This window comes from Chlorocebus sabaeus, chromosome 17, assembly GCF_047675955.1.
Source record: "Chlorocebus sabaeus isolate Y175 chromosome 17, mChlSab1.0.hap1, whole genome shotgun sequence".
Taxonomy (NCBI): Eukaryota; Metazoa; Chordata; class Mammalia; order Primates; family Cercopithecidae; genus Chlorocebus; species Chlorocebus sabaeus.
The window spans coordinates 49,632,933-49,658,666 of NC_132920.1; the positions used below are offsets into that span (position 1 = coordinate 49,632,933).

The 25,734-nt window shown below is 38.1% G+C and overlaps 1 protein-coding gene across 1 annotated transcript in view; it reads right to left on the bottom strand.

Moving 5' to 3' along the window:
• Positions 1–5,554: 5,554 nt before the first annotated feature.
• The window catches only part of RHAG (Rh associated glycoprotein), a 33,651-nt gene continuing 13,471 nt past the window's right edge, over positions 5,555–25,734 (bottom strand). Inside the window, exons 2-10 of the mRNA XM_007972288.3 lie at positions 23,147–23,330; positions 22,040–22,190; positions 19,567–19,714; positions 18,655–18,821; positions 16,372–16,509; positions 15,010–15,131; positions 11,056–11,126; positions 10,754–10,827; positions 5,555–9,774 (exon numbers count right to left, since the gene is read on the bottom strand). Of these exons, the coding sequence (XP_007970479.3) occupies positions 9,700–9,774; positions 10,754–10,827; positions 11,056–11,126; positions 15,010–15,131; positions 16,372–16,509; positions 18,655–18,821; positions 19,567–19,714; positions 22,040–22,190; positions 23,147–23,330 (1,130 nt within the window). The 3' untranslated portion in view covers positions 5,555–9,699. The remainder of the gene's footprint in view (positions 9,775–10,753; positions 10,828–11,055; positions 11,127–15,009; positions 15,132–16,371; positions 16,510–18,654; positions 18,822–19,566; positions 19,715–22,039; positions 22,191–23,146; positions 23,331–25,734) is intronic.

Below are 25,734 nucleotides of genomic sequence, written 5' to 3' on the forward strand. Positions count from 1 at the left end.
TTTTCTGTCCAACCATTTCTTCATGACTGTCAATACTTTGTTAAACCTAAGCATAAAAATGGAAATTTCCCCTGTAGCCTGCCACAAGCATCATCATAAAAGGAGCGAATTTGAATTCCAATTCAGATCTTTTTGGGTCAAAGGCCACATTCTTTTAGAATGTTGAGTCTTCATTCTGAGGGCTCCAGTGTATACATATTCAACAAATTTGTATGCCTTTTCTCCTATTAATTAATCTCTCATGTCAGTGATTTTTTTTAGCAGGCTTTCAGAGAGCCAAGGGCCTTGGCATCCACACACATATATGATATCTTTTGGTTCATGATATTCGCCACACATACATATACACACTCATCCTAAAATCACCCCAGAGTCTTTCAAGCAAATAAGTGGGAGTAAGTCTGGATCTTCACATTTACTATTGAACTTTACCTTATTTTTCTTGCCACATTCTTCTTTAGTGTGAATATTAACTTGAATTAATTTATATGTAAATGTACCCCATAATCTATATAGCTTCAATATTCAGTAGAATCTGTCAGATAAAAAATAAATCCAACACAGTAAGGAGCGGCTTTAATTCCAAAGAATTATTGGCAGGGAGGAAAAGGGACTATTGTAACCGAGTAGGAGGGACTCTTGAAATATGGAGAATGCTAAGACCATAGGTCTATTACTGTCTTAAGGGTTTGGAGAGATATAAACAAGGCCAGAAAGAACTGGTTGGAGAAGCAGCCTAAAAGAGTGGCATGATTGGAGACAAGATCAGAGAGTATTTCACTATGGGGCAGTATATTCTCGGGAGAGGTTCTGTGCTGGTTAAGCTGAGGGTGAGCCAAAGTTCAGCAGCCTATGGGGAGGAGAGAAGCTTAACCAACTTGGTTAATGTGCATTTTTGTTTCAATTGATTAGTAAAAACAAGTAGTTCAGCTAAGCATTTATGCAGTAAAGTATAGGAATTTGGAGGGTCTGTGCTTGGCCTTGTCATAGGTAAACAAGGGAGTATCTATGAGTCTTGTCTAAGTCGTATAGGTAAGGGTGCTTTCTTGCAGTAAGTCATTCTGGAACACAAAAGAGTGTGTGTATATGGTGGCGGAGGGAATCCCTTTAACCTTCACCATTTTCTAAGAGCACAAGGCTCAGGTAAAATTAAATATTGTCAAATCTCCACTGTTTAATATTTGGCATGTTAATTGAAAAACATGTTTAAAATGAGAAAAAAGATTTAGAGAACAAAGATCTACACATATGCATTTATTCGAAAACCTTGTATTACAAGACATCGTGGTGTATGTTACCACAGGATAGACAGCTTGGCTTAATTCCACGAGTTGAGTAAAATACATGTCAGTAAAAAGAAAAACAAAAAACTTCTGTGTGCTGGTTAAAAAAATGATGAGAAGATCATTTTGCCTGATTTTGCTCACTTCAGACATGTGACTTTTTAATATCATTGTGTATAAATATATAATGATATCTGAAAGGAATATATTACCCTGGACTTTTGAAGATGTCTAAAGGGCTTGCACAGAGTGACTGAACCTACAAATCATAGTGCAAAATTGTATAATTCACTATATGCATGAATGGTCAATACACTAAAAGGAATGCATTTTGCGATCTGATATAAATTCTCATTTCTTTCTTTTTTTTTTTTTTTGGTGGTGGACGGGCTGTGGATAGAGTCATGCTATGTCACTCAGGCTGGAGTACAATGGCGCAACGCAATCTCAGGTCACTGCAACCTCTGCCCCCTGGGTTTAAGCAATTCTCCTGCCTCAGCCTCCTGAGTAGCTGGGATTACAGGCCTAGCTAATTTTTGTATTTTTAGTAGAGACAGGGTTTCACCATGTTGGGCAGGCTGGTCTCAAATTCCTGACCTCGTGATCCACCCACCTAGGCCTCCCAAAGTGTTGGGATTACAGGTGTGAGCCGCTGGGCCCTACCTAAGTTCTCATTCCTAGCTCACTAAAAAACTAGTGATTTTAAGCAAACAAACAAACAAGCAAACAAACAAACAATAGTGTTTCTAGGAGACTAGTTTTGGGTTGAATTAGATTCTTTATAGGTCAGATCCTAAAGATACTCCTGTGTCTCCCAATTGTTTCTTCTTACACTATTTTGCTTTAGGATACTTTGCCCTGAGATTTTAAATTTAGCCTTCATTAATTAAATAATGTAATTCACTTATTCAAAGAATAGTAGAGAGGTGTGCATCAATGAATGTGTGTTTTGATTTTCTCTATTATAAACTAAATCCTGGCTATCTGTTTGCTGGTGAAATCAACAAACAGATAACCAGGATGTAGTGGAGTATCATAACAGCTCACTGCTTGTGTGCTCTGGTCCCTGCATACCTTTCCTCCCCCCTTGGCAGCATTTTATCTATAAAAGAAGTATATTCTGTATGTTTTTATCATGGACATGTAGAACTCATTTTGAACTAAAAAATCACTTTCTGCTTGAAATCAAGGATAAAATGAATTTCCTTAATGCACAACACATTAAACATCCACAATTATTAAACCACCAGTTTATGGAGCAGTACTTTTTAGTCATTTTATGCCCCATTTTGTGTATATTCCACTAGAATTTTGGAAGAAGGATGGCTAGGAATTTGTCCCCAGCTCACTCCTTCAATAAGAATAAAAGACTTTTCCGAAGTAAAATAGAGCTAATTCTGTAATGCAAGTCCAGGAAATAGAAATCTCCCAGGGTCATGGTTCACTACTCTTTATTCCTCTGCCCAAAATGGCAACTCTCTTTCTTGCTCTTCCTCTCTTATTTTTTCTTTTAATGAACAATTCAGTTACATAGCCATTGAGTTGGGTAGAACAAGGTAGGTGTCCACAGCCAGTGATGAAGGGATGTGATGGTTGAGATCACGACATGTTGGAGCCTGAGCAGTGTGAGGTGTGTGTGCCTGTAAGAGGGCTGCTCCCTGGAGAGAATAAGAGCCAAGAGGCGTGAGAAGAGTAACCACAGGGAAGAGTGGTCTGGTGTGCATTGTCATAGCCTTGTGCAGGGTAAAGTGGCATACACAGAGGGGAAACCCTGGTTATGGAGCCTGATTGTGAGTGGTGTGGAAGCCATGTGCATGGAGAATGGGGCAACAATAGTGATGAAAGACTGGCTACATACAGGAGCTTGATCAATTAAGTAATTATAGTAAGGATGATAGGAATCTGATTTGTTGCTGTTGGAGAAGGGAGTCTCCTGTCTTGGCCTCCCAAAGTATTAAGATTACAGGTGTGAGCCACCATGCACAGCAACAAACCTATGGTTTTGGATAGAATCAGTTATTTTATAACATGACATGCTGATTACTTAAAATTGTTGTGCCACGCAGAATTACACAGTAAAACTCACAAGGCTTATGGAGCACAAAACTCAAATACTTCATTACTGACACACACACGAAAGATTGAAGCTTAAAAATGATAGTACAGTTTAAATATGTTAAGTGGGTAAGAAGTACATAAATATTATACTAAATATGCCACTTTACCTTGAAAAGGACCTGAAGTTTGCTTGTGGGAGTGGGGAACAGAAGAATTGCAACTTATGAAATGGCAGAAGAGGTTTGCTTGAAATCAGACAGAAAGCTGTGACATTAGATGAGCTGGGTATAGCTCATAGCACATGAGATGAACTGAGGTAATATAGAGATTTGTGCATGTGTGCATATTTTGTGTCCAGGCTTGTTTCAGCTGGATGCAGTTTTCTGGTTTCATCTTGTGTTTCTTATAAACAAAATAATGCATAAGCAAACACAAAATATATACTATGCTCAATTTGTTCCTTAGTATGTCAACTGTACTGAAACAGATTCTCATTTTCAAAACAAGCATTATAGCAGAACTTATTGAATATTAAAATATATAGATAGATATAGAAATAATTGTAGATGAAAATATATGCCTTCAGAGACATTTATATTCCCTATCTCTACAACTGAGAGGGCTGGAGAAAGGCAACATCCCAGTAGCAATGAGCACACCTAACTTGCAGATCTCAGACTCTAAATACAACTAAAAGAAATCAGAGACCAGGTGCGGTGGCTCATGTCTGTAATCCCAGCAATTTGGGAGGCGAGGCGGGTGGATCATCTGAGGTCAGGAGTTCAGGACCAGTCTGACCAACCCTGTCTCTACTAAATACAAAAAATTAGCCAGGCTTGGTGGCGGGCTCCTGTAATCGCAGCTACTCGGGAGGCTGAGACAGGAGAATCTCTTGAACTTGGGAGATGGAGTTTGCAGTGAGCCGAGATTGCACCACTGCATTCCAGCCTGGGAAACAAGACCAAAATTTTGTCTCAAAAACAAACAAACAAAAAACAAACAAAAAGAGACAAAAACAAAGAAATTAGGAATTGAGAAAAGAGCTACAATAGGAAAAGGATAAGATGAACACATCTCAGAAAGACATAGGAACCAGCATGAATAGACTTACACTAGCAAATCTGGGACAATCTCACTATCACAACAAATGTTTTTATAATGTATTGTAAATAATTTAATAAAATAAAAAAATGAATCTATTGTGATAAAAGTTAATAAATGAATGCATTGAAAGATTAAGGAGGAACGGGACATTGACATAGGGATGTGGGACATTTCATATTGCTTTCACAGAAAATAAAATGAACTATAAAACAAAACAAGAAGCTTTATAGTGGAGAAACATGCTCTTCATCGATGATGGAAGTGAATAATCATTAATAATGGAACAAGTTCAAAAATAATTCTACCTGGTAGGATGCAATTCAGTATATAGGCTCACTTTTGTGATATTGCTCTTAAAGTTGTATAACCTAAATCTAATCATGGGGAAACATCAGAAAAACCCAGATTGAGGACATTCTATGAAATAACTAGCCTACGATCTTCAAAAGTGTCAAGGTCATGCAAGTCAGAGAAACACCAAGGAACTGTTCCAGATTGAAGGACTAAAGAGGCAAGCAACTAGGTATAAAATAGGATCCTGAACTAGATCCTTTTGCTATAATGGACATCATTAAAACATTTGGTAAAACTTGAATGGGGTATCAGGATCCGATGGTTGTTATAGCCTGAATTGTGTGTCCCACCCCATCCTCAAAATACCTCTGCAGAATAGGTATTATCTCTTTTTATAACTGAATTCAGAGGCTCAGAGAGAAAGTATTCTGTCTAAAGACACTTAAATAGTAAAACACTAAGAAAGGATTAAATTCAAGGCCAAAAGAAGGGAGAAGGACTTTGTTCAAAAGAAGGTCTCATATAATTTGTATATATATAATATATAATATAATATATTTTTATATATAATATATGATATCATTATATATAATATATAACATATATCATACATAATATATAATATATCATATATCATACATTATATCATATAATATATAATATATGATATATAATATATCATACATTATATCATATATTATTATATATTTATATAAAATATATAATATATATTTATATAGAATATATATAGAATATATAATTATATATATAATTATGTATTTTATATATATATATTTTTTGCAGATGGTGTCTTGCTCTGTTGCCCCGGCTGGGGTGCTATGGCATGATCTTGGCTCACTGCAATCTCTGCCTCCTGGATTCAAGTGATTCTCCTGCCTCAGCCTCCTGAGTAGCTGGGATTACAGGTGCATGCCACCATGCCTGGCTAATTTTTGTATTTTTAGTAGGGGGGGATATTACCATGGCCAGGCTGATCTCGAACTGCTGACCTCAGGTGATCTGCCCGCCTCAGTCTCCCAAAGTGCTGGAATTACAGGTGTGAGCCACTGCGCCCAGCCTGATGGAATTATACTTTCTATCAAATTAATTCTTGGAAGTGTCTGTCTGGTTAACAAAACCGGGGTGCACTGTAACTGCTGTCATTTCAGTTAGATGAAGCTGGAATAGATACTACTCTGAGAGATTTTCAATGAACACCCATCAAAATAAGGCCAAGATAAAAGCCAAAATTATTAGTTAGAAAAGACTCGATTTTATACTCCTAAAATAGAAGGGAACTTAGGTCTGGAGTTGGACGGGGATAGAGGAAGGTGGCTCAGGAAGTAAAGGGAAGAGTGGAGAGATCCTATAGTTCATGGATTTGTTAACGCCTCCCATTTGTTAATCTCCCCCGCCGACCTACTCCACGTTAGCACTCACACTCTTACACAAATAACTTCTATCTTCAAAAAGAGAAGAAGAAATTGATTGAGCAGACTTCCAATCTTTCATTTCATGAGCAGGGTGGTCTCCAGAGGAAAGAGTATCAGCTTTATTTTCAGAAGAATTGGTCCTTAATCCAGTCTCTTCTTAGCTGTATGCTTTGTTTATGTCATTTAAAAATTTTTTCTGACAAGTTTTCCTTGAGTGGCTGAATTTGATTTAGGTTCTTGTCTCCTCCTATGTGTACCACCCTGTATGCTACCATAATAGAACCTGTTAGTATAGGCACTTTAGTATGTCACTGATCCACCAGCTATACTCTAGGAAAAGCTGCAAACAACTTTTTTTTGTGGTCAAGAGCTTTATTTTATATGACTTTGTATTTATAGAGTCAAACTTAGCCAGTGCTTAATGAATTATTATTGAATAAATGAGTAACCAGATAAATTTTAAAAAGGGTCCCTTTGCTTCTTTGAGACTGATTGCCTTGGTTTGTTCAAGTCATTCAATTATTTATCCATTCATCCACTAAACAAGCTTCCCTAAAACATGTGCTCTATTGAAGATGTGAGGGTTACAAAGAAATAAATGAATTGTGTCTGCTCTTAAAAGAGCAGACTTTAAATGGAACATGGAACATTATCGAGTTGTAAAATACATGGAGTGACATCTTTAAACCTTATTTAAGTGGGGAGATGGGAGCTTCAATGTGTCCCTCTTACCTTGTCCACAATTAAACTAGAGGACCTCTCCTGAGCTATGCATTAACCTGGCCTGAAGGATGTGAAACCTTTAGATTCTGGGAATACACCAATGACAAAACCTACAGAGAACTTCCCTCCTCTGTGTTGGAGGAAAGTCTGGAAGCAGTTGTAGAGAGTCATGGGGTAATGTTCTGCTGGTTTGCAGAGATTTGTGAATTCCCAGTGGATGGTGACGTAGCTTCTCAATTGAGTGTTCCTGAAATGACAGTGGTCTTTCTGGTCCCCCATAGGTGGCAGGAGGGCTTGGCAGATACCTTGAGCTTCTTTTGGCCCTGATTCTAAGATAACAGGAAGCTTTGGCAGCTGAAAAAAACTAAAGAACAAAGAGATTTCCTTTAGGTGCCAATCCAGGGGAGTTCTGTTTTGGCATCTGGCAAAACTTTAATCCATTCAGCCAGAGATTACTGTTCCTTCCTTCATTTTTAAGATTTTTGTCACCCAAGGTATCTCAGCAGCTGGAATTTAACCCTCAGTGAATAGACAAAAAGAAAACGGACAATCTATCTAATGGTTCCAGCACTCAAAGTGAAGAGAATCAAGAAAACACCCAAAGTAAGTGGCTCCTAACAAAACACAGCTACTAGTGAAGTCCCCCTATACCCCTGTTCAGCAGAGTGTTCTTGTCTTGTGCAAGAAACAGGTTACAGACTGTGGAAAAAAGGGTTGGGGAAGCTTGAAGATTGTAGCTTTCACCAAAGGGTCTGAAATTGCAGTTAGTAATCATGAGTCAATCTTTCAGATTTAGATAAGAAAAAAAAATAACAAAAACTTCCTGAAATTGATCATGTTAAGTACAGCTTGAGATTTCTATTATCATAAATAGAGTATTAGTTAACATCCTAAATGTTTTTTTTGTGTGTGTGTGAACAGATAAAGTATAATGTTATATAAGTTTTGCAGACAGATTTTGAACTTGAACAAAAGTAGCACCCCTCTCCAATAAACAAAATTATAAAAGTAAGGAAATTCAAGCATGGCATATATACATGCATGCGTGTGCACGCGCGCACGCGCACACACACACACACACACACACACAGAGATTTGCTGGACCTACAAAAACGGACCATGATTTGCAAACAATGAAACAAACAAAAATAAATTGATGAAATGGATGAATAGAACCAATGAAATAACGATCGGGAAGATCTTGTATAAGAGTCCAAGCAGACTTGCCATATGAATAACAAGAGTGCCAGAAAAAGAAAAAATTAACAGTTGAAGAGGACAAAGTTACTAAATAGTAGAACAAAATGTATCTGAACAGAAGACTCAAGTATTACAATTGAAATGCTTCACCAAATTCCAGGCAAGATAGATAAAAAAGATATTATTCTACTGTGAAAAGAAGACCACTAACTCAGAACTGGAAAAGTAAGGCTTTTTTACCTACAAGAACTGCCCTGTAGAAAGGCAGGAGAGAATGTTTACAAGCCAGGGAGTGAAGATGATCATGAGCCAGTTCCTTAGCACATAAAAATGACAGACTGACTTACATGTTCCTAAGTATACCCAAGGCCCTCCAAGATTTGCTTTATGACCAGCAGAGTGGGGAGGAGGTCTCATTACCCTGGTAATGAAATGATTCTTTGTAAGGATCAGAAGGGAGAGAACAGTGGACTTTATAAGTGAGCACACTCCAAAACACCTATTTGAAAGAAGTTCTGATGTGTGTTTAAAAGAAGTCAACAATGTCAAGTAAGATACATGAACAAAATATACATGATGTATTTTTTTCAAGGAATAAAATATTAAATAATCCACTCTTAGTTATAATTTGTAAGTTCATTCAGAAGCTGGCGTTCTGTTAATTATGGGAGGACTGATTGCCTTGTTGGTACCTAGATATATCTTGGGAAAATTTCAGGACTCCAAGGCTAGAAGAAAAATCTTAAAAGCTTCCAGATAGAAAAAATAAGTTACTTGATTTTTCTTAAAAATGATCTTTTGACTATGTCAGTTATCTTTTCTAAAACTTAACTTTTTACAACATTCTATAATGAGTCATTAACTTGATTTTTTAAAAATAGCAAATACATGACAAATAATATATTTAAATTGAGTGTGGACTAAATATGAAGTGTGTGTGTGTGTGTGTGTGTGTGGTGTGCGCACATGTGCTTGTTACTGACATGAATTCCAACTACCAAAGAAAGGAGACTCAAAGACTAATGTTTTATTTTATAACAATATTTAATTATTGGACATTTTATACAAAATAGGCTTTGATCAGATAGCATTTGAGCTCATTGCAAATAGTAAACATGCAAAAGGAATTCAGAATAATATTCAGGCAAGGATACAACATTACTAACTAGACCATTTTTAAAATGAAAAGCACTACCTAAAATCATCATATTACTACTTTACACACATGCATTTCTTTAATTTGTTTTTTACATAGATTTCTCACATCTATTCTTGCTTCACGGGTTTCAGTTTTATAATTTTGGGAATTGAAGACATAGTGTCTACATTAAGAAACTGACATGTTTACTCTGTATTTACTCACTGCCAAAAGCATTTTGGGAATCCTGGAGAAGATCTATTTGATTATCTGTTTTATGAGTCACATCCCCTCAATTAGTCATTGAAGAGCAAGAGACAGCATCAGACATAAGGACATCTTTACACTGGCCATTTGAGACTTAGGATGTATTCACTCTGGTCCATACTCTCTTTGGTTACTGCCTTTTTTTTTTTGGACTTGATTCTTCATAATGGGAAAGGAAGCTGGAGAGCAGGAATGGTGTTTAGACTTCAGGTTCCAGCTGGCTGTGGTCACCATGTCCATGGAAGTGATGGTCAGGCTCTCTCAATATAGGCACCTTTAAAAAAACAAGTTTGGGGGCACTTAATAGTTTATTTCACTGTGCTTGTCAGAAGTTAGTATTGAAATAAAAATATTTTTGGTAATTATTATTCAAGCTTGGAAAGAACTGGGAATAAAAATTGTTTGAGTTGAAGAAAAATAAAAGAATAAAATATTTATCTCACCCACCCTGACTACATTCCTGCTTTTGCAAACTAATTCTCCCTGAAATTTTGCTGAGAACACCCAAACATCTATCCTTCTCAAGCTTTGCAGGAAATAATTTGGGGGAAAGTATCAATAGAGTAAAGAGAAACTGGAGGATAGAAAGAGGCTGATGTTTTGTTATTCATTTTGATGTGTACTCACTTTTGATGTGTACTCACTCAAATTCTTCAACTTTATGTGTTTCACTTGCTTTTGACTACTTTTACCTATGGCATAGTTTATAATTATGTTAAATTTCTTTTTTTTTTTTTTAACCAAATAAACCTGTGGACCATATATGGTATAAAATCTCACACTATTTCTGATAATTCATATTATTTTTATGAATAGCTTTTTTATGGCTCTCAGAGGAGTGAAACAACATTTGCTAACTAAATTCTTTCTTTTCTTTATCTAACCTCTGCTTTAGAAAATACCATAACTTCTGATTTTATCTGGCTGGGCACATCATCTCAATTTCTCTCTATATATAGGTAGTTCATTCAGTTCCTTTTTATTTATGTATTTTTCTTTTACACTTGACATCCCATGGAAAGAAAATTTTTAAATTTATTATTTATTATTTTTGTAGAGAGTTGGACCCAGGCTGGTCCTGAACTCCTGGCATCAAACAATCCCAAAGTGCTGGGATTACATGTGTGAGCTACCATGCCAGGCTAATTCAATTTCATCACACATATGCCACACAGATATCTAGGCTTGAAGTGAGTAAAGCTTTCACTAATGAAGCCATCATTCACATTCTTGTTTAGAATACTGTACAGTACCTCCCAATAAACAGAATCATCATAGCAGTCCTGGTTAGATGGCTGTCCGCAAAAAGGCAACTTTAGAATTAAACCTGTGACAGTAGAGGGAAAATGAGTCATGTCGTGATGCTGAAGAGGAAAATCTACTTGCATAGTAGTTAATATCCTATTATAAAATCATCCCCTTTAGTTGGCATAATTACTTTACTGCCAGAAGATTAGAACATTTTTGAATTTAGCAATTGACTTGCTCATTAATTATCGATTGTAAATAATCTGAGAGCATAAGATACAGGGAAGTGTTCGCTTTTTATGCTGACCTGTAATCAGACCTCCAACAATTGCTGTTCCAATAGAGGAACCCAGTGCAGCTGCCTGCATGGCCACAGACCTAAGGAAGCAAACAAAAAAGAATCAGTGTCTTTCCTGGACCTCAACCAAAGAAAGTCTCACCCACTGAAGGTGTGGATGACTGCCATCTTCAGGCCAGAATGTAACATTACACACCAGCAAATTAAGCATTTGTTACAATTTTTCTTTCATATTCTTATTTTCTTTGAAACTCTTGAACAGTATTAGAAAATTCTGAGATATAACTAAAAGAAGAGAATCATCTTTTAATGTAAAATTTGGAAATAAGACGTTCCTTAGAAAAGGTTTAGCACTCTCAAAAAATTGATCCCTGATCTGATTTATTTAATAAATATTGAGTATCCACTCTCTGTCAGTTTCTTTCCTAGGCAATGAGGATAGAGTAATAAATAAAACAACATGAACTACTATCTATCCTCACTCCATTTTAATGAAATAGTTATGACAAAATTAGAAAAATCTATCAATAAGTTCAGAAAAGCTAATTTCCACATATAGTGTAGAGATAGCTCATTGAAGATATTTAAGTATATCTCTATATGTCATATTAGAAGTCGTTGCCTTAAACTGAAATTAGTAAAGGATTGTTTGTAATTTTGATAATGAAAGAATGTGATAAAAGGCCATTGAAGTGCATAAAGGTGTTGTATGAATGACAAATGACCTAGGAATGTGGGAATCTTCTTAGCAAAGTGGCTTACTCATAGCAGGCAGTTAATAAAGAGCTGTTTAAAGATTGAATGAGTGACTCCAATGAATAAAACAATAGGAAAATGAGAGTTTTGTTAGTCTTCCAGTCTCATCATCCAAGGGAGAGGATGCACTAAACTCAGATTCCTTTTTTTTTCTCCTTATTTGAAAGGTTTAAATATTTAAATATATATAAAAAACTGCACAAGTAACGTATAATTGTGAAAACATTAAAAACTGAAGATAACAAAAAGAAGCAGAAAAGTTTAATATTCCTCAGATTGTATCAGAATAAAAATGTAAAATAAAAACATGTATTTTTATAAAAATGCAATCATGCTATATTACTTATTTTCCCATTAAATATGTTTTAGGGGTCTGTTTATGTGAGTCAGTGTAGATCTGGACCACAGTTTGAATTGCTACAGAGTATTACACTGTGCAAAGTACTGGTTGTTTCCAGTTTTTCATATTTTTAAAAATGCTGTGAGAACATCTCTTCTGAACAAGCTTATGAACTTGTCTGATTATTTTCCTAATATAAAACCTATCTAGAAATGAGAATATTAGTAAAAGGCTACATATACCTCTTTTTTTGAGACGGAGTCTCGCTGTGTTGCCAGACTGGAGTGAAGTGAGGTGATCTCAGCTCACTGCAATCTCCTCCCTCCACATTCAAGCAATTCTCCTGACTCAGCCTCCCAAGTAGCTGGGATTATAGGCGCCCACCACCATGCCTGGGTACTTTTTGTATTTTTAGTAGAGACGGGGTTGCTCCATATTGGCCAGACTGGTCTCAAACTCCTGACCTCAGATGATCCACCTGCCTCGGCCTCCCAGAGTGCTAGGATTACAGGTTTGAGCCACTGCGCCCGGCCTATATACTTCTTAAGAACTTTTCCAAATAGAAAATTGTACAATTTTGATTCCAATTTTTTACTTTAGCCACTATTCAGTATTATTAATTCATGCTTTATCACTTTGATAAGTGAAAAACTGGTAGCTTGTTTTAATTTGCATTTCTTTGATTACAAATGAAGTTGAGTATTTTATATATACTTATTTATTTGATTTTCTTCTTTTGTAAATTTCCTGTTATTTTTACAGGAATTTGCCAAGATCTTTTACAAGGTCTTAAAAGATATTTTTGATAACAAGTGTTCTGTGATCAAATAAACTTGGAAAACAATGACTTATACAAAATTAACAGCATTACTAAAGTTATGCTGTCATAATTTGCAAAAATGTCCCTTAAGAATATTAACTTTCCCTTGTTCTATGCTTATCAAAAACCTGATTTGCATTTTAATATTCTGAAGAGACACATGTAAGTAGTCCTGGCCCTCAGGCGATATTTTATTTGGTGTGAGATATGTAAATTTTACCCAAGTGAATGGACCTTCAAGGCTTGCCCCCCTTCCCCTCTGATACTCCTCTACCTCCTGACCCCACCAACGAATACATTGAGAAGATGTTTCTAAATCTGCATTTTCAAGGACTAGACCCACAACTCTGAGACTTACCCAATGTCTGACCACCCAGCGAGGCCTGCCCTTTGAGAGCCAAATAGACTAGTTTTATTGCATCTGTGAAACTGGTCTAGGCATGATGCTCAAGAATTCTTAACCATAGGCACCTCCTAGTGTGTTTGCACAGTGTATGCACACTGCAACACTGAGGAGTTGAGCTCATTCACACATGCTTTTATCATGCTTAATTTGCATTAAAATATTTTCGTGTTTGATTTCTGCAGTCTCTGGAACTGAAAAAGATGTGCATATTCTGGAGTTGTCTTCTAAATTTGCAAAAAGGGTTAAAAAACATAGAACAAATGTGTCAACTGTACACATGAAGAAGGAAGCAAACTATGTAGTAGGAGATATGATTAAATGAGTTTTTCAAGTATGTACTATTATTGATCTCAATGGGGTTAAATTTTAATCTGCTAAAATTGAAGATAAGATTTTTCTTTTTAAATTAGTGGTCATTCAGACATTTCTAGACATACATTTCCCTCTTCTTCATGCTTTCAATTGGATTTAAAAATTGAGTGTTCTACTACACAGCCATAAAAAAAATGAGTTCATGTCCTTTGCAGGGACACGGATGAGGCTGGAAACCGTCATTCTCAGCAAACTAACACAGGAACAGAAAACCAAACACCACATGTTCTCACTTATAAGTGGGAGTTGAACAATGAGAACACATGGACATAGGGAGGGGAACATCACACAACCGGACCTGTTGGGAGGTGGGGTACAAGGGGAGGGAGAGCATTAGGACAAATAACTAATGCACACAGGGCTTAAAACCTAGATGACTGGTTGATGGGTGCAGCAAACCACTATGGCACGTGTATACCTATGTAATAAACCTGCAAGTTCTGCACATGTATCCCAGACCTTAAAGTATGCACAATTTTAAAAAATTGAGCATTCTGATTCCTCTTTGTTTACTCTGAGGGATCTGGACTCTACGATCTTCCTAGCTTTTTCACATGGATGACATTCATACCAAGTCGTTCCAGTATTGTGGCATCCCTTCCATTCTCTGGGGTTTGCTTGATAGTTGTTCTTCCTCTGGTCATTTAAGTAAACATGTATACCCAACTCAGGGAAGAATCTACGTCTGATAGAGCTAGAAGGGATTTTGGAGAATAAATATTCCAATCTTCTTATTTTACAGAGGAGAAGACTGAAAACCAGAAATGCTGAGTGATACCTCAGAGGTGACGTAACTAGTTAGTAGCAGAGTTGGGGCCATATACCAGCGTTGTTGATTCTGTAGAACTAACTGCTTTCTGTCTTATTCCAACTCATTCTTCTTTGTATGGATTGGATGGAACTGACTGTTCAGTTCATCATATGTGCCTCCTCCTCCATTTTGGAGGGATCAAGAAAAAGACTAAGCCTTCTATAATCTAACTGTGATTATCAAATTTCCCCATCTGCTAGGAGACAGTTGTTTCTGGAAAAGACATTTAAAATAAAATTGTTAATTTTTTTAAATTAACAATTTCAGTTAAGATGCCTCTTCCAATGTAATTTTATTCTAATGATCTTCTCTCTCAGGTGCATCTCTTTGGCTCCAGTAAAGACAATACAGACCATGGTCAGAACTGCTAAAATGAAAACTCTCCCATCACTAATTTCTCAAAGTGAGAGAAAACATCATGGGACCACAGGGGATGGAAAACCCATTCTTTTACTCACGTGTTGGAGGCACCCAATGCTACTGCCGCAATGCCTGCAAGGCCTCCTATTACACCAGGTAAGCCGTGGAGGTTATGGACCCCACATGTATCATGGATCCTCAGTTTAGTAGTAAAAAGTGGCTAAAATTTTAAAAGGAGGAAAGTTTATTATTTTGTTAAACGTATAGAACTGAAGCAGAGCTATAGCTGAGCTCTATTCTTCCATGCAGAATTATTTTATAATTATTTTTTATGTATATTTAAGGTATAAAGCATGATGTTATGAGGTACATATAGAGAGTAAAAAAAGTCACTATAGTGAAGAATATTAACGTCTCCATCATCTTATATAGTTATTTTTTTTTGTGGTAAAAGCAGCTAAAAATCTCCTCATTTAGAATAAATCTTGTATACAGATATACAGTACAATTTTACTACTATAATCCTGATGCTGTGCATTGAGAAGTGTTCATTCTGTATTTCTGCTACTTTGCATTCTCTGACCTACATCTCCCCATTTTCTTCTCCACCCAGAAGAAATTTTGTGTGTAGCACAGATCTCCATCCACATCTGAAGTCCACTTAAGTTAAAGGATTTGAGTAGATATTTGTGGCAAAACTGGCCATTTCAGTCTTTAGTGGATGGGTTTGAAGGGAGTCATTTCACATCCTATTGCTTCTCACCTACTGATGACATCCTAAATCTCTCTCTCTTTCTTTTTTCTTTTAAGATGGAGTCTCACTCTGTCACCCAGGATGGAGGCTAATGGCGCCATCTCCGCTCACTGCAACCTCTGCTTCCCGAGTTCAAGCGATTCTCCTGCCTCAGCCTCCCCAGTAGCTGGGATTACAGGTGCCTGCCACCATGCCTGGCTAATTTTTGTAGTTTTTTTTTTTTTTTTTTTTTTTTTTTAGTAGAGACGAGGGTTTCACCATGTTGGCCAGGCTGATCTCGAACTCCTGACCTCAGGTGATCCACCCGCCTCAGCCTCCCAAAGTGCTGGGATTACAAGTGTGAGCCACCATGCTTGGCCGACATCCTAAATCTCTTAAAAGAGCAGAGTCCTTAATTACATAAGACGAATGACAACAACAACTTCAATGGAACAGCCCCAAAGGAAAGTAATGTCCATGTACTTAACATTTAATTCAAACTAAATTATAAATAATTGATATCAGATTCTTTCCTGTTACACAGAAGTTAGGGCAGAGTAGAACCACTGAACCACTGAAATGGGAGTAGTATTTCCTAAAAGAAGGCAAATGGCCTCCAAATAAAAATGTTTATAAAATAAAACTTCATAGCTTTTTTCTGCTGGTGGGACATGTGAGAAAAATGGTGCATATTCAGAGTTTGACTGAGAATATCTGCCGTACTTACAGTCAGGAACTTGTATCCAATCACAGAGACCGCTCCTGCAATGCTCCCAAGGGTCATAGAACCGAATGGGTGAATTGCCATATCCGCACAAGTGCCCACGGCAACTCCTCCAGCAAGGGTGGCATTCTGAATGTGAACCTGTGTGAGCAGCAGAAACATAAATGAGGCAAGCTGGATGATGGAGAATTTAGAAGGATCAGAGGATTCTAGAGTTCAAGAGACCCATATCACATTCTTCAGCTGAAAGGGCTATTGGTTCTTTTTTAAAAAGAGGGTTGTTTGGATTTATAGAAGGCCTTTTTTTCAAGAAGTTGACATTTGGTATCTTTCTTGCCAGTCCCTTGGTAGTGAATGAGTAATCAGTTTAACTCATTAAGGCCAGTGGTGGAAGGCATTTGAGAAAATCAAAAGATGTTGTAGTGGGAGGGTAGGAGTGTTTAGAGTAAATATTCTCGCAATGTTTTGTCTATTTGTGCAGTTTTGGGAACACATTTGTGGTTATCATGAACCAAAAGATGACTATGGCCACCGTGTGTTTTGTAGTCTATGATATTCCAATATTCAAAGAGGAAATGTAGAGACGTTGAAATGTACACATTACATATGAAAGACAATAGTTTTTGCAAATGTCACTGGATTGAGGACATTTGAGGATGAAGGACAGAGGAATTGATTTTTTTTTTTTTGAGATGGAGTCTTGCTCTGTCTCCTAGGCTGGAGAGAAGTGGCATGATTTTGGCTTACTGTGACCTCCACCTCCCGGGTTCAAGTGATTCTGCTGCCTCAGCCTCCCTAGTAGCTGGAATTACAGGTGCATGCCACCGTGTCCAGTTATTTTTGTGTTTTTAGTATAGATGGGGTTTCACCATGTTGGCCAGGCTATTCTGGAATTTCTGACCTGAGGTGATCCACCTGCCTTGGCCTCCCAAAGCACTGGGAGTACAGGCATGAGCCACCGTGCCTGGCCAGGAATCAATTTTTGTTTAGCAGAATTTCTCAGAAAAATTACAGTCTGGCTGTTCTGTCTGAGAAGCAGAGGTCATCGTACTTTTAAAAGAGAAACACTGAACTGTGCAATTTTTTATTTTCATTGTTTTTAATGACCTCTCATGAGACAATTTGTGGAGAATTAAGATACATGTCCTCAGCTATGCTTAAAAAATAAATTACAATAGCCTTTTCCTCCCCACTCCACCCCACCTGCCCCACCCAGCTAGAAAGGTAGACTGGCTGATCTGACGGGTTACTCCTTTACTGGTGTTTCTCTAGCTCATAAGCAAGAAACTCAAGAGACTAATCTGGGGAAATTTTAAAAATATTTTATTTTAAACTAATTGCAGACACATAAAAGTTGTAAAAATACTACAGAATGTTTCCATATATCCCTCATCCATTTTCTCAAATAAGATGTTAATCTTACATAACCATGGAAAGGAAATTAGCATTGATAAAATACTAGTAAAGACCTTATTTGAATTTCACCATTATTCCCGCTGAAATTTTTTCCAGTATCTTATTGAAGATCCCACATTGCATTTGCTTGTTATTTCTTTGAGAGGAATGTTTGCAGTTGGGAAAATAGAATCAGTGTGCATCATCCCACTCTCTTTTTCTGCTGTTTGATAAATCTTGTTTCTAAGAAATCTTTTCTCAGAACTTGGGAGCAGTTAACTCTATTATTAAAGAAATATACTTCAAATCAAAGATTTTTACAAGACTACCTTCATTCTCTATTAGACTGTAAATTCCTTGAGAACATTTTTTAATTTTCCAGGGTAATTTTTATTATTATTATTGGTTTTTTTGTGTGTGTGTGAGACGGAGTTTTACTCTTGTTGCCTAGTCTGGAGTGCAATGGCACACTGCAACCTCCACCTCCCAGGTTCAAGCGATTCTCCTGCCTCAGCCTCCTAAGTGGCTGGGATTACAGGCGCTCACCACCACGTCTGGTTAACTTTTTTTTTTTTTTTTGTATTTTTATTAGAGACAGGGTTTCACTATGTTGGCCAGTCTGGTCTCAAACTCCTGACCTCAGGTAATCCTCCTGCTTAGGCCTCCCAAAGTGCTGGGATTACAGGCATGAGCCACCACACCCAGCCTAGGGTACAGATTTGATGAATAAGTGAATTAATGAATAAATGTTGCTATTTTTAAACATTCTACAAAGTGTGCTTCTGATTTGTCTTGGGAGTTCAGCAGTGATGTGGAAATTACCTACTACTTATCTGAGCAACTGTCAGTGTCGTGAAGTGAAATTTCCATGAGGGCTAAGGCGGCACTTACCATGTTGAGCTTGCCTCGGCGCTCCACTAGGCTGGAGAAGGCAAAGGCTGTGACCACACAGGCAGCGAGAGAGAAGTATGTGTTTACAATGGCCCTGGACTGTTTGTCTCCAGGTTCAGCAATGGCCGAGTTAAAGCTGGGCCAAAACATCCATAGAAAGAGAGTCCCTGTAGTGAACCCAAAGAGGGGATATTAGTTCTGAATATGGAAGACAGTCCAAAAGATGCAGCTTGCTTTATTTATTCATTTATTTTTGAGACAGAGTGTCCCTTTGTCGCCCAGGCTGGAGTGCAGTGGCTCGATCTCTGCTCACTGCAACTTCCACCTCCTGGGTTCAAGCAATTCTCCTGCCTCAGCCTCCTGAGTATCTGGGATTACAGGTGCGGGCTACCATGCCCACCTAATTTTTTTTTTTTGTATTTTTAGTAGAGATGGGGTTTCAGCATGTTGGTCAGGCGGGTCTTGAACTCCTGACCTCGTGATCCACCCGCCTTGGCCTCCCAAAGTGTTGGGATTACAGGTGTGAGCCACTGCGCCCAGCCTGGAGGATGTAGTTTCCTTTGGCCACTGACAATGTCTCTCTTTAGGCTGGATTATCTACTGTTAAGAGAAAAGACAAGAATTGAGCCAGCATAAAGTAGTATGCAAAAGATGCTCCTTTTTTCAAAGTTTAATTAAATTTACTATTATTATTTTTTAGAGATGGAGTCTTACTGTGTTTCCCAGGCTGGACTCAAACTCCTGGGCTCAGGCAATCCCACCTCAGTCTCCTGAGTAGCTGAGGCTACTGTCGTTCACTACCATGCTTGGCTTGGATGGTTTTTTTTTGAGCATCTCACACCTGTGTTGACGTTAACCTTCCCTGGCCCCTTTTCAAATAGATAAGGTTCAGGCAAGTTTATCCACACTCACCAATCATTGCAAACAAGTCTGAGTAGTAAGTGGACTCTTCATTTTTATGCTCCCTTCTCAGTGCAGATCGATACAAGATGCCTGCTACAGCCAAGCCAAAGTAGGCCCCAAACGCATGGATCGTCATTGATGCTCCAATGTCAGAGGCCTGAAGGGACAAGATAACATTCATATAAATAGAGGTGAACCTGAGACTCATTTATGGGAGGAAAGTCAATGAAAGAATTGCATTGTTGATTAAACAACTTAAAAAAATTAAAGAGGGACAGAAAGATTGTGTCAGAGAAAGAGGGGTAAAACAGGGAGTAAAATAGAAATAGCACAGAATTTGGGGCCACACACCACTGACTTTCAATCCTAGGTCAGTTACTTCCTTGCGATGTGACTTTAGACAAATTATTAAACATCTCTGATCTAAGGGTTCTGTAAAATGGGGAAATGTTACCCACACTCAACAGAGTTTGTGGTGAGACTTAGCTAAGACCACATTTCTAAAGCACTAGTTCCCTAGTGGGCACACAAGACATGCAAGGTTACTTCTCTAGGTGATGGAGATTTTGAGTGAAATATGTATTGCACAGCCTGGCATGGTGGTGCCTGCCTTGTAGTCCCAGCTACTGGGGAGGCTGAGGCAGGAGAATGACTTGAGCCTAGGAGTTTGAGGTTACAGTGAGCTATGATTGTCACATTGCACTCCAACCTAGGTGACAAAGCAAGAACTAATCTCAAAATAAATAAATAAATAAATAAATAGATAGATATTGCTTGTGATAAAAAACGAAGATGATATGTTCACTTGAAATTGCAGTTAAAGCTCACTTAATTGTAATTCAAGACTTGAAACTTCAAAAAACCAGAATTTTTACCCATATTTGTTTTTTTATTTGGCTCTATGATGACCTGAAAACCAGTTGAGGTCCCAGATTCATTTGAAGAGATTTAGATTCCTCTTTAGGATATGGTGTGGATTTGACCCAGTTTTCTACATTTCCATCCCCTAGAGGGAATACTCAGAGGGTCAAATTCTAGACATTCATCTGTACTTATAGACAGTAAGATGACACATATCTATTTATGAAAGATTTCCAAATTTAAGTAAAAATGGTCTCCTAGTTGTTGTTCCTTTGTTTGCTAGACATAGACAGACCCAGTCCCCTTGAAGATCCACACTTGGTTGGAATGAGTCAAATATCTTCCCAGCATATATGAGCTATCTAGCAATCTTTACCCTCCCAGCAACACTTAGTCCCCTTCCAGCTGGGAAACCTTGCTTTGCTTCACCAGGTGGCTTCAGGAAGATGGGAGGTGGTGATTAATCATGCTTGGACTTTCCAAATACCATGTGAGCCTGTGCCTCTCTTGAAATGCTCACATATTTGTAGGCAAAATAACCTTCTATTTTTCCCTTTGAAATCATCGAATAAGTCTTCATTCAGCTAGCACACAGAGTTGACAGAGTCTTTATTAATCGGACCCACTTACCTTGGTGGTTTCATCTGGTATCGGTCAAGTCCTTTCACCTTACTCTAAAAGTTTTCTTTTAGTTCTTCATCACCAATTCAAGACTGTGGTTGTTGTTACTTTGGCTTGAAGAACGTTTCTCTCCACTAGTTACTTGAAAACTTCTAGGTATCTTTTAGGTCCAGTGTAACTGTCACTTCGTCAGGGAACCCCTCCTTGATTCTATAATCTAAACTAATCTTCCAGTTACACTTTCTCATAGTCCCACCGTACATATTTTTCATAGCATGTATTGCAATTTATAATAACATTTGTGTGTTTGTGTCTTTGGGTGGGTAGATGAATGTGCAATTCTTTATTTGTTTTCTGTCTCTCCCACTAGAGTGTAAGCTCTATAAAAACAGGAACTTTCATATTTTGTTTGTCATTGAGTCCCCAACATCTAGAAAGTTGTCAAAAATATTTGCAGTTGATTTGACGTTAATAGAAATATAAACAAAATCACAAAGTACTAGAGAGTGCCCCAAAGTGTTCTTTATTTATTTATTATTCCTGGGAGGAATCAGTGAAATATTTGTGGAGAAAAAAGTTTGACTGAGGCCTTAACAAAAACCACTAGAAGGCTTTATATAGGGCTATTCACCTAGTAGTAAAAATATAAAAAGGAATTGATCATTGATGGGCAAAAGAAGAGTTGAGGAATTAGAACAATCTGGAGGTGAATTCGGACTCTGGCAAGTCATTCAGTATCTGTGATAATCAGTTTTTATGGTGTATATATATGATAATAAAAATAATACCTACCATGCAGTGTTGTTGTGAAGATGAAATGAGATAATGTTTACAAAACTCCTACTTAACAGTAGGCACTCAGTAAATGATGGTTATTGTTACTATTTGCTATGGTATCACTCTCACCAAGATTTGCTCCCATATACCGTAGACATCCATTGTTTTTTGTAGCCAGAACCGATGCCCAAAGCTAGGTAAGTATAAATTTTCTAACTCTTACCTTAAATATTTCACCAACCAGATATTCATTGCCAGCAAATACAGCAATTTCTATAATTGTCATGATCAGCATTTGGGTGGGGCTCGTTTTTCCCAGGACAGCTCCAAAAGATATCAGAACTGTGGCTGTGCTGAAGTCTGCATTTATCATGCTGAGGGGAAACAAGAATAAATTGAAGAGTAATGCACACCTAACATAAAACTGACCAAAGTGCAATCCCATCTCCCACCAGGCCCATCCGGTGCTTCCCAGGCTTACTCATCATCTCCCACTTCCTTACTCCTCCTCCAACTAAAGAGTTTCTTTAGTTGCTCTAATGTATATATTTTAACTTACCTTTTATCTCATTTAGGGTTTTACTTTATATTCATTGATTTAATAAGTGAATTATTTCTGGAGTATGTGTTTACTATTGCATGACAAGAATACATGTTTACGCTTTAGAAACAATCTGAAAAATAATGAATGGGAATTTTTTGCTCCCTGTAGCTGAGATGGAAGGAATAATACTTTTATGGAAGAGGGTTTCTCATATCCTCAAAGTCAAACCAGAGAGATTACAGACATGAATGTATTATCCAGCTCAGTAGAGCAAGGCATTGATTCAGATTTTTGAATTTCAACAATTTTCTGTTACATAAGGGAGGCAATTTGCCAGCCAGCACAGTAAATGATAGTGGACTACCAGAGAAACGATTGATCTGAAAATGCAATGGCTGAAAAATAAAGAATTGTTTAGTCTGTTTGAACTGCTATAACAAAATGCCATAAACTGGGTTGTTTATAAATAACATAAATTTATTTCTTATGGTTTTGGAGACTGGGAAGCCCAAGATCAAGATGCTGACAGACTTGGTGTCTGATGAGGGCTCCCTTTCTGATTGGGAAGTGGTGCCTTCTAGCTGTGTTCTCACATAGTGGAAGGGGTGAGGAGTCTCCTGTGGACCTCTTTCACAAGGACGCTGACCCCATTCATAAGCACTCTGCCTTCATGACTTGGTCACTTCCCAAATCTCCCACCTCTTAATATCATCATGTTGCAGGTTAAGAGTGTAATATATGAATTCTGGAGGACACAAACATTCAGCCCATAGTAAGGATGCTCACTTTTTGATTCCAATGGTAATTTTCTGTCCCTGGCTATGCAGGACTCCCTGTACAAAAGTGCCCCACTGGAGGCCCAAAGCAGCAATGAGTAGGTTGATACCCACACTGCTGAAGCCATATTTCTTCAGGAAGGTCATGAGGAAGCCAAACCCAACAAATATCATAACATGTACATCTTGGAACACTGGAAAAGAGTAAAGGAAAAAAAATCTGCATTAGGAGAGCATGAAGAAAGTATTGCATCATAGTATATCCCACGTATTAAGTGCTACCACCTTTGTATAACACACTGGGAAAAGAGAGCATTAGCTGGGAAGCAAAAGTTTGGTTCCAACGCCAGCTTGACTACTTACCAACCAAGAGACTTTGGCAAGTTATTCAGTGTTGGAGCTTTTTATTGGGAAGACTATACACTATTACAACAGTGTGTCTTTCATCCTGTTCCTGAGGAATTTTACATTGTTTTCCACCTGAAGACAGCCTTACAAAGAACAGAGCAAGCATCACCCTTTCTTGCAGACTTTACCAATACTCCCAGGAAACAGAATATTTTCTCTTTTCATTTACATAACTTTGTGTATATACTTCAGCTTTATCATTTGTCATGCTATATTAGCATTTATTTAGCATTTGTCAAACGATAATAGTCAATAAGGTGTCCATCTCCTGCACTAGATTGTGAATTTGTTGATTGAAGGGGTTTGGACACATTCATACTTGGCTCTCTTTAACTTGGCCTAGTGGCTTGCGTATCAGATAGGAAGCAGTATGTTTCTTTGATGGATGAGTCTCCATTCATCAAATGTGTATAATAGCACCAGCCACAAAAATCTTGCCAGATCATTATTTGAGTCAAATGGGATAATCTCTGTTAGCACTTTATGAACCATGAAGCATTAATAAACATAAAGGCTGTATCCTCTTCAGTAACAAATATGCAACTTGGTGTCTGGGGATATGGGCTTAGGCACCTGAATTCAATCACATGATTGTGTGACCCTGGGCAAGTCACTTACTCTCTATGGGCTTCAGTGTTTTCATCTGCAACATTGTAAAGGCCCTATTTCACAGAATAATCCAAGTGGGATCACCTGTGTAGGAGGATTTGCATACAATAAAGTATTATACCAATAAAACATATGATCAAATGCAAGATAGTGAAAACATGAACTCTTCAAGAAACTGACAACTAAGTTGGTAAGACATATATATGGATAAGCCATATATGAAATTGACATTTTTGACTGGAAATAGTCCTTTGATCTGAAGGGAGGATCTGGACAGTACATAACAGCATCCACTACAGTGGACAAACCTGAGTGGGGTACCATAGTCTCTCTCTCTCTCCCCTTTTGTGGTGGGGCAGGGAGGGGGGGAGATGGAGTCTTGCTCTGTTGCCCAGGATGGAGTGCAGTGGCATGAACCTGGCTCACTGCAACCTCCGCCTCCCAGGTTCAAGAAATTCTCCTGCCTCAGCATCCCAAGTAGCTGGGATTACAGGTGCATGCCACCATGCCTGGCTGAGTTTTGTATTTTAGTAGAGACAAGGTTTCACCATGTTGGCCAGGCTGGTCTTGAACTCCTGACCTCAGGTGATCTACTCTCCTCGGCCTCCCAAAGTGCTGGGATTACAGCCATGACCCACCATGCCTGGCCCCATAGTCTCTTTTTAATTAAACATCACCACTGTGGCCAGAGGTTTAAGTGGAAATAGGTATGAGGAAGGATATGCCTAGAAAATATGTCCCAGAAGAAACCAACATTAAAAGTCAATTAATTTGCCCAAAGGGTGAACTCAGGATTTGAACTCCAACCTGACTTTCCTGATTTCTCTGTTCATTGAGCACTGCTTGGGTATAAAATGACCAAAGCAGAGCTCTGGCTTCCGAGGCACACAGAGACGTTACTACTTCTTGGCTCCTCTCTACTTCTGTTCTGCCATCAGGCTCAGGGTGGTGTGTTGAGGGTAAGAGACTATGGTACACTACTCAGGCTTGTCTACTGCACTGGATGCTGAGATGCGCTACCCAGATGCTCCCTTCAGATCAAAAGACTTATTCCTCTCATTTTCCCTGTCAGGAGTGCTACCAGATGAAGCCCTAAGGTCTCAATTCTCTCTGGAAAATGCTGCTGTTTTGCTCAAGGTCATAACTCTTCTCTAGGGTAGTCTGGACACAATAACCGATTCACATGAGCAACCCCTTGTTTCAGAAAATGACCACCTAAACCTGGACAATCCTAGCTTCAGAGCCTCCTGCAGGGTCAGCTGAGGACTTCTACTTCTCTCCTCAAATCCTTTTCCCTCAAGTGTTGATCCTTAAGGTGTTGATTCCCATCCCATATCTACCCAGGGTACCCTGGAACTGAGATTTTACCTGACTCGCTGACGGGCACTTGTCATGTCAGTTAGTATCAACCTGTTTCCCTTTCTGCTTTTTGAAGTATAGATAACCACATCATTCATTTTTCTTTACACATTGATTTGCCACCATTTAATTTTTTTTTTTTTTTTTTTTTTTTTTGAGACAGAGTGTAGCTCTGTCGCTCAGGCTGGAGTGCAGTGACCGGATCTCAGCTCACTGCAAGCT